The 11,950-nt window shown below is 55.5% G+C and overlaps 1 protein-coding gene across 1 annotated transcript; it reads left to right on the top strand.

Moving 5' to 3' along the window:
- Window positions 1-3,478: 3,478 nt before the first annotated feature.
- On the top strand, window positions 3,479-10,346 carry LOC136842325 (uncharacterized). The gene is made up of 2 exons (XM_067109584.1): window positions 3,479-3,732; window positions 9,866-10,346. Exons 1-2 carry the CDS (start codon window positions 3,479-3,481, stop codon window positions 10,344-10,346), a joined length of 735 nt encoding a protein of 244 aa, XP_066965685.1.
- The last annotated feature ends 1,604 nt before the right edge of the window (window positions 10,347-11,950 follow it).

The following is an 11,950-nucleotide window of genomic DNA, read 5'->3' on the forward strand; positions in this document are numbered from 1 at the left end:
CATTGTCTTCCGTGGTTCGGCGCCAGTCGGCCGCTATATAAACTGCCTGGATCTGTAATAAAGTAGCAGTAACTTTTACCTGCTCGTTTCTTTTGCACCTCTTACAGTGGTGACCCCCCGGAGTATCCTGGAGCCAATAGCGGACCGACACCGCGACTCAGTCTTGGCTCCAGGAATTCTCCAACGCTCTTAGCGGCCTAAACACGGCGCTGTAACCAGCGTTTGAGCGTGCTGACTCTCGTCGGCAAACCCCACCAGCGTCACTAGCGGACCCACACGGCGCACGAAAGTGCGTTCTGATGCGAGTACCCCACTCCAGTAAGAGGGCAAAGGAGCGAGCATGGACGCGGGTATCCCCTCCTTCATGCATTTAACCGCGGACCTCGCGGACTCGGAGGTCTACCTACCTCCCATCTCACCCACACCCGTCCCCTCACCGAGGCCCTCCTGCACCTCCACACCCACGCCAGCACCCCGAACACTCCATGGCCCGGCAACACAATCGCGGGCCGCCCTTACCGTAAAGTTGCCACCTTTTATACAGGGGAACCCAACGATGTGGCTACGTAGGGTCGAGAGCCACTTCAGGGTGGCGCACCTGACGGACGAAATCCTGCAGGCCGACACAGTGCTTAACGCCCTTCCAGAGGACGTGTACAGAAAACTCGTCTCGCGAGTACCCGAGACACACACCCTCACATACAGCGCCACGAAGAAGTTACTCCTCGAAGCATGCTCCCTACCTATCGCCGAGCGGGCCGCCCGTGCCATCGACCTCGCTGTCAACCCATGTCACGACCTCAATGCAAGAGACGCATGGAGCGTGGTCGTGGATCTCCTGTCACTGCCAGATTTCGACGGCACGAAAAAGCGACAGGAAATAAGCTTCGCGCGGGAGATCTACCTTCGCCAGCTCCTCCTGGAGGTCCGCACCCAGATTCCTCACCCCTACACCATGCCGCTCGACGACCTCATAGAAACGGCGCAACACCTCACGGACTCCGTGAAGGCTACACAGCGGCTAAAAGCGCCCACACATTCGGTCAGCTCCGTCCAGCCGGAAGAAGAAGTGGAGCAGAGCGTCAACGCCATCGCCAGGAGACGTCCACCGACACACAACAGATGGAGTTCCCAGGACCTCTGTCGCTACCACAAGTGGTTCGGAAAGGACGCCCGAAACTGCCTGCCGCCCAGCTCGTTCACCCGTTCAAAAAACGGGAGTGGCGGCGGCCAGCAGGACAAACCGCCATGGCAACCAAAAAACCCAGGGGCTCAGAACCAGTAGGTTTCTATGTCCGTGACACCGTCTCTGGCAGGATGATGCTGGTCGACACAGGGGCCTTTAAATCGATCTTCCTGGCATCCAGAGAGGACCGCAACCAAAAATCAGACCCGGCCGCCTTCCTGACGGCCGCCAACGGATCCCCCATCCTCTCCTACGGCACCAGGCCCCTGTCGATCTCCATCCTTGGCCAGAATTACTCCTGGGACTTCATCGTCGCAGACGTAGGAACCCCACTCCTGGGGGCCGACTTCCTGGCGCACTTCGGCCTGCTAGTCGACGTTGGGCGTAAGCGCCTCCTCGATACCGACTCCTGTCGGTCTCTCCCATTAACAGCGGGACCCAAACCCACCATCAGCGCCGTCGCCCCCCACCAGTATGCACACCTGCTGTCGGAGTTCCCCGGGACCCCAGCCAAGCATGGCATATACCACCATATAACAACTAAAGGCCCCCCGACACATGCGAAGTTCCGAAGGCTTCCCCCACAGTGCCTTCAGGAGGCGAAAAAAGCATTCGCGGATATGGAGCGAATGGGAATCTGCAGGAAGGCCTCCAGCCCGTGGGCCTCCCCCCTCCACATGGTGCAGAAACCGGACGGCTCCTGGAGACCATGCGGCGACTACAGATGGCTCAACATTGCAACGGAGCCCGACCACTACCCTCTGCCCAGCATGCAGGACCTCACAGCCTCCTTTCACGGGGCCAAGGTATTCACTAAATTGGACCTTCTTAAATCATGTTTTCAGGTACCTGTCACACCAGAGGACATACCAAAGACCGCCATCATCACGCCGTTCGGGTCCTATGTGTTCGCCTTCTCCACCTTCGGATTGAGGAATGCCGGGGCGACTTTCCAGCGGCTCATGGACAGCATCCTCGGGGACCTAAAATTCTGCGTCTGCTACGTTGATGACATCCTCATATTTTCCAGGTCTCACAGTGAACACCAAAGGCACATCAGGGCAGTCCTGCAGCGCCTCCAAGAGAACGGCCTCGTCGTCCGTTTTGACAAATGCACCTTCGGCGTCCAGAAAGCAGAGTTCCTGGGTCACGAGGTATCCCTGGCAGGCGTCCGCCCACTCACATCAAAAGTAGCAGCCGTAACCAGGTTCCCGGCCCCCACCTCCGTCAAGGCTGTCCAGGAGTTCCTCGGAATGGTGAACTTCTACAGGCGGTTCATCCCCGGGATCGCACACACCACGGCTCCCCTGATGGAAGTCCTCAAAGGCCAACCAAAGTCCCTGTCTTGGGGACCCAGCCAGCAGCAGGCCTTCTCCCTGACAAAGGCCGCCCTCGCCGAGGCAACCGCCTTGGCACACCAGGATCCCAAGGCCCCTCTCCAGCTAACGACGGATGCCAGTAACGTTGCCTGTGGTGCTGTCCTGGAGCAGGTCATCAACGGTGGCCCCCAGCCCATCGCCTTCTTCAGCAAGAAATTCAATCCCGCAGAGACCCGCTACAGCACCTTCGACAGGGAACTCTGCGCGATGTACCGCGCAATCCGGCACTTCAAGTTCCTCCTGGAGGGGACACCCTTCACAATCTTCACGGACCACCAGCCACTGGTTCACGCCTTCACGAAGCAAGGGGACGCATGGTCTTCCAGGCAGCAGCGCCACCTCTCAGCCATAGCCGAATTCACCTGCTCCATCAGGTACCTCCCCGGCAGAAAAAATCCTGTAGCAGAGTCGAGTTGAACGCAGTGCAGCTCGGTGTAAATTACCAAGACCTCGCCAGAGAACAGGCCGCTGACCCAGAAACCCCAGCATACCGCACCACCATCATGTCCCTTAAGTGGCGGGACGCGACCCTCGCCCCGGAGGCCCAAGTCTCCTCTGTGACATCAGTACAGGTCAGCCCCGCCCTTTGGTTCCAGCCTCATGTCGCCGCCAGATATTCGACATAATTCACGGCCTCTCACATCCCTCTGGCAGAACTACGGCCAAACTGCTCTCAAAAAAGTTCGTCTGGCACCGGGTGCAAAAGGACGCCACGTCCTGGGCGAAACAGTGCCTGCAGTGCCAGACCAGCAAAGTGGATCGTCACACGCAGTCAGGGGTAGGTTAGTTCCCGCAGCCAGAGCGCCGCTTCGGCCACATTCATGTTGATGTCGTCAGGCCCCTTCCCCCATCAGGCGGATCCAGATACCTCCTGACGGTGGTAGACCGTTTAAGGTGGCCCGAAGCCACACCCATGCAAGAAGCCACCGCCAGCGCGTGCGCCGAGGCCCTGCTTTCCAGTTGGGTTAGCCGCTTCGGCGTCCCAGATCGCATCACGACCGACAGGGGCCCCGCCTTCCTGTCCGAATTATGGTCCGCCCTGGCTCAGCTGCTGGGGACCACGCATCACACCACCACGGCATACAACCCGGCGGCCAACGGCCTGGTCGAACGGTTCCACAGGTCCCTGAAGGCAACCCTCATGGCCCGCTGCACCGCCGAGGACTGGTAACATCAGCTGCCGTGGGTCCTCCTTGGCTTGAGAACGGCCCCCAGAGCCGACGGCACCCCGTCTGCAGCCGAACAAACCTACGGGGAGCCCCTTGTGGTCCTGGGCGAGCTTGTGACAGAAGATCGCCACACCCCATCACTGCAGAGGCTCCGTGACGTGGCCGGCAAGTTCGCTCCTTGCAAGCGCACGTACACCGGCAGATCAACCATCTTCACACCGCCAGAGCTGTCATCCGCCACCCACGTCTTCGTCAGAGTCGACGCCGTCCGCCCGCCACTGACCAGGCCCTACAGGTGCCCCTTCCGCGTGCTGGAGCGGAACAGCAAGGCGTTCCTGCTGGCACTCCCTGGGAAAGACGACTGGGTTTCAATAGTCCGCTTAAAGCCCGCCTTCCTGACGGAGAGCACCGACGCCGCCGCAGCACCCTCCCCGCCCAGCCTCACTTCGCCACACCCACGTCCCCACAAACGGCGGGCGCGCGGCTGTCCCAGGAAGGGCCCGCCTGCACCAGCAGCCCAGCAGCCTCACGCGCGGGAGACCCCTCCGTTGTCTTCAAGAAGCCGCAGCACCCTTCAGCGTCCCAGCAAATATACAGATTAATCAGACGTGTCCCACGTCTTGGGGGGGGAGTATTTGTAAAGTCACCACATCGACGTCAGCGGAGTGCTTCGAAGGCTTCATTAATTAAGTCTCCGCTGAGCAAGTTTTCTTTGGTGACTTCCCGTTTTCTTCACACTCAATTAGTCATGCCTAAACGCGCCAGGTCACGCATTTTCTACCATTTCAACTTTATACGTATTTGTACAACTGTCATAAATTATGTATCGTATGTTTCTTTATTCGCAGGCATCAAGATTGTATCCATATTGAAGTTCTGTATGTTTTTGTATTGTAAATTGTACTTGTTCGCCGCATATTATTTTTAATTGTTTTGACCTCAGGTCACGCTCAATGTCATTGTCTTCCGCGGTTCGGCGCCAGTCAGCCGCTATATAAACTGCCTGGATCTGTAATAAAGTAGCAGTAACTTTTACCTGCTTGTTTCTTTTGCACCTCTTACAGTGGATTACTTACAAAAGTGTGATTACACTTTAGATGAGTTTTTCAAGGCACTTGATTTCCTCATTAGAAGTTTGGAAGACGATGCTCTGCAAAAGGGAGAGGAAGTCCGTAAGCGAGACCCTTAACCGTAAGGCCAAAGACAGTTGCATTTCAAACCCCTCGTGCTAGAATGTGTCTGTTTTGTGAAGGTGAGGATTCGGCCAGCAGTTGTACAAAACACACCACCGTTGATGGCCAAAAGCCACAATTAATGTATTTGACCTCACAACTGGTGACCCGAGGAGCGATGGTAAACACAGCGGTTTTGGCCTCACCATCAACGGACTCACTATGACCGCTTTACCTTCAGAAAGCCTTTAATGGAACCATATGGTGACAAGGTCTAGACCTCTGAAAGCTCCTTCCTCGGAGAACACCCACGTCACTAACGGACTAATTACAGCGTACCTTCTTCAGGTATGTTCTGGCGTTCTCGAACAGTTTGGCCCTGCCATTTGTGATTCATGTCGACCGTATTCAGAAGTCATTAACGGACCACACGGCACATAGTTTTGACCTCTGATGAGCCCCAAACACCATTAACGAACTAAATACAGTGCTTATTTCACGTTTTGGTGTGAGTCAAAATGTCAGACACTGAGGTAGAAAGTCGTTCCGAGGACACAGATCCTCTGCATCCTCCTCTCGCCTTCAAAGGCAGCAATTACCCAGGTGATGAAACTGCCACCATTCTCACGGCAAAATACCACATCCTGGTTCCTGCGGGCAGACATCCATTTCCGTGTAGCTAAAATCACGGACGAGGAAACCAAAGCAGACGTCACCATGACAACGCTGCCGGAGGAGGTTGTAAAGTCTCTGCTGAACAAGTTTTCTATGGTGACGTCCCATTTTCTTTGCCTCTACAATTCGTCACACCTGGCGTGACGGGTCACGCCGATCCAATCATTTGAATTTTATGTATATAATTATTTACCTGTCTCCAATTTGTATATGTTGTATTCTTCTTTCACAGGCATCAGATTGTATTCAACTCCATTTCTGTCCATTTGTATGATTCAAAGTGTATTCGTTCACTGTATTTATTGTTAATTATTATCGACCTCAGGTCACCCTTGTTCTCATTGTGTTCCACGGCTTGACGTCAGTCTGCCGCTATATAAACCGCCTGGGTCACTAATAAATCAGCAGTAAATTTTTCCTGCTCGTTTCTTTTGCACCTCTTATAAAGTCCTCAACAAAATCACCCCATGGTTGGACTCACAGCCGGGCAGAGTCAAGTATGAAGACCTGCGAAAGGAGCTCATTGACACGTGCTCCCTGCCCTTCCCAGAGAGAGCCCAATGCGCCCTCGACCTGATGAACCAGCCCCTGGGTGATGCATCACCCAGGGATTCCTGGGACGAACTACAAGATCTACTGATGCTGCCAGGCTTCGACTCAGGCGGACAGAGGAGGGAGATCAGCTTGTTGCGGGAAATATTCAGCAGGAGATGAGGGGACAAATCATGGAAGCAGACATGCTCTTGATGGACGAATTGGTGAGCCTCACACACAAACTCCACGAGGCCACCAAGGTCTCCAAGCATGCCACAACACCTGAAGCCTGCAGCCTGGTAGCAGAAGAAGCTGAAGAGGGGGATACAAATGCAGTATACAGGAAGAAGGCACCGCCGCAGTAGCAGAAGACGAAGACAAATCTAGACGGGTGTTACTTCCATCGCAGGTTCAGAAAGGACGCCAAGAATTGCAGAGCCCCCTGTTTTTTCACAGAAAACTAGGAAGGCGGCCACCCATAGCAGCAGTGGCCGCAAAGCTTAGAGAATCCCAGCCAGTAGGATTCTTCATCCATGATGCCATATCGGGACGACGGATGCTGATGAACACGGGGGCTGTGCAGTCGGTATTTCCGCCGCCGTGGGAGGACTGCGACCGCACGTCCAGCACCACAGCCGCACTAGTGGCCGCAAATGGAAGCCCATCCGCTGCTACGGAACTCGGACCCACAGAATATCCATCCTGCCGCTCCTGACTGCTCTCCACCGGACTAGGAATGCCCGCCATATGCTCCATCTCATCGAACAAATACAGCGCCCTCCTGCGCAAATTCCCAGATGTTTTCAAGCCAGAACTGCGTCAGGTGCCAGGTACCCAGGCCAAGTACGGCATCCATCACCACATCACCATCACAGGCCTGCCAACACATGCCAAGTTCCACCACCTGCCACCCAAGAAACTCCAGGATGCTAAACGAGCATTCGCCGAGATGGAAAGGATGGGTATCTGCAAAAAGGCATCGAGTCCATGGGCGTCCCCCCTCCACATGGTGAAGAAACCAGACGGTTCCTTGAGGTCCTGTGGGGACTATCATCGGCTGAACTTAGTGACAACACCGGACCACTATCCCCTGCCAAACATGCAAGACCTAACAGGAGCCCTGCACGGGGCCAAGATATTCACAAAAATGGATTTGCTCAAGTCCTATTTTTAGGTGCCAGTACATTCCGAAGACAGCCGTCATCACGCCGTTTGGGACATATACCTTCTCCTACTCCACCTTCAGCCTCAGGAACTCCAGGGCCACATTCCAACACCTGATGGAGAGCATCTTGGGGGACCTACCTTTCTGTGTCTGCTACGTGGACGACATCCTGATCTCCAGGTCCCCGGAGGAGCACCTGGGTCACATCCAGGCTGTGCTGAAACGCCTTCGGGAGAGCGGATTGGTCGTCAGATTCAACAAATGTACCTTCGGAGTGGAGAAGGTAGACTTCCTGGGACATTAGGTCTCTCCGACAGGTGTCTGCCCCATGGCTTCCAAGGTGGACGCAGTGAAGGATTTTCCAACACCAAAAACGATCAAATTCCTGCAGGAGTTCCTCGGCATGGTCAACTACTACCGACGCTCTTGCCGGACATCGCCCGCATTGTAAAGTCCCCGCTAAGCGGGTCTTCTATGATGGCGACCCGTTTTCTATGCCGCTCCTATGATAATGGGTCACACAGGATCAGCCATACCCAATCATTTAAACTAATCTATGTAAATATATACCTGTTACTAACTCATATTGCATATGTTTCTTTGCTCATGTGTCAGAATGTCGTCAACTTCATTATTGTCCATTTTTGCAACTCAGAGTGTATTTATTCATTGTATTCTTCAGCGTGACGTCAGTCCGCTGCTATATAAACCACCTGTGTCCTCAATAAATCAGCAGTAACCAGTTGCTCCAGAGGATATCCCGAAAACCGCCATCATCACGCCCTTCGGGTCCTACGTCTTTGCCTTCTCCACCTTCAGCCTGAGGAACGCGGGGGCGACTTTCCAGTGGCTGATGGACAGCATCCTGGGGGACCTGAAGTTCTGCGTCTGCTACGTGGATGATATCCTTATATTTTCCAGGTCCCACAACGAGCACCAGAGGCACATCCGGGCGGTCCTGCAGCGCCTGCAGGAGAACGGCCTCGTCGTCAGGTTTGACAAGTGCACTTTCGGTGTCGAGAAAGCTGACTTCCTGTACCAGGAGATATCCCCGGATGGCGTCTGCCCCGCTCACATCAAAGGTTGCAGCCGTCACCAGGTTCCCTGTCCCCACCTCCGTCAAGGCCGTCCAGGAGTTCCTGGGATGGTAAATTACTACAGGAGGTTCAACCCCGGGATCGCACACACCATGGCCCCTCTGACAGAGATCCTGAAGGGCCAACCAAAATCCTTAGTGTGGAGACCTAGCCAGCAGCAGGCCCTCTCCCTGACGAAGGCCGCCCTCGCTGAGGCAACCACCTTGGCCCACCAGGACCCCAGCGCTCCCCTCCAACTGACGATGGACGCTAGCAGCGTCGCCTGCGGAGCCGTCCTGGAGCAGATCGTCGACGGCGCCCCCCAGCCCATCGCCTTCTTCAGTAAAAAGTTCAACCCCGCAGAGGCCCGCTACAGCACCTTCGACAGGGAACTGCACAGTGTACCGAGCAGTCTGGCACTTCAAGTTCCTCCTGGAGGGTACGGCCTTCACAATCTACACAGACCACCAGCCGCTGGTCCATGCCTTCACCAAGAAGGGGGCTGCATGGTCTTCCAGGCAGCGGCGACACCTCATGACCATCGCGGAGTTCACCTGCTCAATCAAATACCTACCCGGGAGGAAGAACCCTGTAGCAGATGCCCTCTCCAGAATCGAGCTCAATGCGGTGTAGCTCGGGATCAACTACGGGGACCTCGCCTGGGAACAGGCCGCCGACCCAGAGACTCCAGCCTACCGCACCGCCATCACGTCCCTGAAGTGGAGGGACGTGGCCCTCGCCCCCAGGGGACCAAAACTCCTCTGCCACGTCAGCACCGGCCAGCCTCGCCCCCTGGTGCCCGCCTCCTGCCGCCGCCAGGTATTCGACATCATCCACGGGCTGTCCCACTCCTCCAGCAGGACGACGACCAAGCTGCTGACAGAGAAGTTCGTCTGGCACGGAATGTGGAAGGACGCAAGGACTTGGGCGCGACAATGTCTTCGGTGCCAAACCAGCAAGATAGGTCGTCACACCAAGTCCAGCAAGTCCGGAGTAGGCGAGTTTCCACAGCCGGGGCGGCGGTTTGGCCACATACGCATCGACGTCGTCAGCCCTCTTCCCCCATCAGGTGGGGCCAGATATCTCCTGATGATTGTCAACCGCTCAACCAGGTGGCCTGAAGCGTCGCCCATGCAGGAAGCCACCGCCATTGCGTGTGCCGAGGCCCTCCTCTCCAGCTGGATCAGCCGGTTCGGCATCCTGGACCACATAACCACCGACAGGGGCCCTGCCTTCCTGTCCGAGTTGTGGTCCACCCTGGCACGCCTGCTGGGGACATCTCACCACACCACCACCGCTTACAACCCTGCAGCCAACGGCTTGGTGGAGAGGTTCCACAGGTCCCTGAAAGTGTCCCTCATGGCCCGCTGCACCGCTGAAGATTGGAAATACCAGCTGCCGTGGGTCCTCCTCAGGCTGAGAACCGCCCCCAGAGCCAACGACGACCCATCCGCAGCAGAGAAAATCTACGGGGAGCCCCTCATAGTCCTGGGTGAACTGGTCACAGAGGACCGCCACAACCCGTCAGTCCAGAGGCTTCGCGACACAGTCGGCAAGTTTGCCCCCCTGTAAGCGGACGTACACCGACAGGTCAGTCACCTTCGCGCCTTCCGGCTTGTCCTCCACCACTCACATCTTCGTCAGGGATGACGCCGCCCACCCCCCGCTGACCAGGCCCTACAGGGGGCCCTTCCGCGTGCTGGAGAGGAACAACAAGGCTTTCTGTCTCGCCCTTCACGGAAAAGACGACTGGGTGTCGACCGACCGCATCAAGCCTGCCCTCCTGGAGGAGGAAACAGATGTCACTGCACCGCGCCCTCCTCCTGAGCAGTCGCCTCCACAGCCAGTCCACTGCAGAAGGAGGTCACAAGGCCGCCCCCGGAAGCATCCCCCCACACCCGCAGCCAGCCGCTCCCACGCACAGCGCAACCCCCCGCTCACTTCGTGTACCCGCGGCACTCTTCAACGCCCCAGCAGATATGTGGATTAATCAGATGTTACCCACGTTGGGGGGGGGGAGTATTTGTAAAGTCCCCGCTGAGCGGGTCTTCTATGATGGCGACCCGTTTTCTATGTCGCTCCTATGATGGTGGGTCACGCAGGATCAGCCATACCCAATCATTTAAACTAATCTATGTAAATGTATACCTGTTACTAACTTGTATTGCATATGTTTCTTTTGCTCATGTGTCAGAATGTCGTCAACTTCATTATTGTCGATTTTTGCAAATCAGAGTGTATTTATTCATTGTATTTATTGTTAATTGTTATTGACCTCAGGTCACCCTGGTTCTCATTGTATTCCTCGGCGTGACGTCAGTCCATTGCTATATAAATCACCTGTGTCCTCAATAAATCAGCAGTAGCCTTCTCCTGCTTGTTTCTTTAGCACCTCTTAAAGCATCATGTATCCCCTAACCGGAGTGCTGAAGGGGAAGCCAAAAGCACTGACTTGGGAAGTCCTGCAGCAAAAGGTGTTCGAACAGGTGAAGGCAGCCCTCACCAAAGCCACCACCTTAATATATCAAGACCCCACCACCCCCCTGAGGCTTACCATCGACGCCAGCAACGTTGCTTGCAGAGCCATGCTGGAGCAGACAATAGATGGTTCCCCCTGCCCGCTTGCGTTTTATAGTTGCAAGTTAAAGCCGCTGGAGACCCACTACAGTACATTCAACAGGGAACTGCTGGCAATCTACGAGGCTGTGCGGCACTTCAAGTACCTCTTGGACGGCAGCCCATTCACCATCCTGACAGACCACATGCCATGCGTTCACGAAGGTGGGAGATGCATGGTCGGCAAGACAGCAATGGCACCTGGCTGCTATCTCCAAATTCAGATGCACCATCAGTTACGTCCCTGGCAAGACGAACCCGGTAGCCAGCACCCTATCAAGGATTGAAATAAATTCAGTCCACCTGGGCATAGACTACAAAGACCTGGTGAAGGAACAGGCCGCAGACCCGGAAATGGCAGCTTACCGCATGGCACTTACCGCACTGAAGTGGGAAGACGTGCCAATGGGTGAATCTGGATTGACACTTCTCTGCGACACCAGCACAGGCCGCCCACGCCTCCTGATATCTGTTTCACGCAGAAAGCAGGCGTTTGACATCATCCATGGGCTGTCCCATCCATAAAGACAAACAACGCGCCTAATGACAGAGAAATTCGTGTGGCACAGGATGAGGAAGGACGTACGTGAATGGGCGAAGAATTGCATACTGTGCTAGACAAGTAAGATCACAAGGCACACGGAATCAGGCATCAGAGACTTCCCTCAACTATGATGGCATTTCGGGCACATCCACGTAGATGTTGTAGGACCTCTGCCGCAATTAGGGGATGCCAGATACCTACTGATAATCACAGACCGTTCCACAAGATGGCCGAAAGCAACCCCAATGGTAGAAGCATCAACAAGCGCTTGCGCAGAAGCCCTACTATCAAGTTGGATAAGCCATCTCGGTGTGCGGATGATATAACTACAGACAGGGGCCCGGCACTCTTGTTGGAGCTCTGGGTCTCCCTGGCATGCCTGATGGGGACAGCACTCCACAGTACGACGGATAAAACCCTGCAGCCAACGGTAT

The sequence above is a fragment of the Macrobrachium rosenbergii genome, chromosome 10 (genome assembly GCF_040412425.1).
Source record: "Macrobrachium rosenbergii isolate ZJJX-2024 chromosome 10, ASM4041242v1, whole genome shotgun sequence".
Classification (NCBI taxonomy): Eukaryota; Metazoa; Arthropoda; class Malacostraca; order Decapoda; family Palaemonidae; genus Macrobrachium; species Macrobrachium rosenbergii.

What these genes read in the sequence shown, in the direction of transcription:
- LOC136842325 (XM_067109584.1), top strand. Translation starts at nt 3,479, where the DNA reads ATGCAAGAAGCCACCGCCAGCGCGTGCGCCGAGGCCCTGCTTTCCAGT. An exon ending in CGCTGCACCGCCGAGGACTG is followed by an intron (nt 3,733 to 9,865) that starts GTAACATCAGCT and finishes CTGGTCACAGAG; the next exon opens with GACCGCCACAACCCGTCAGT.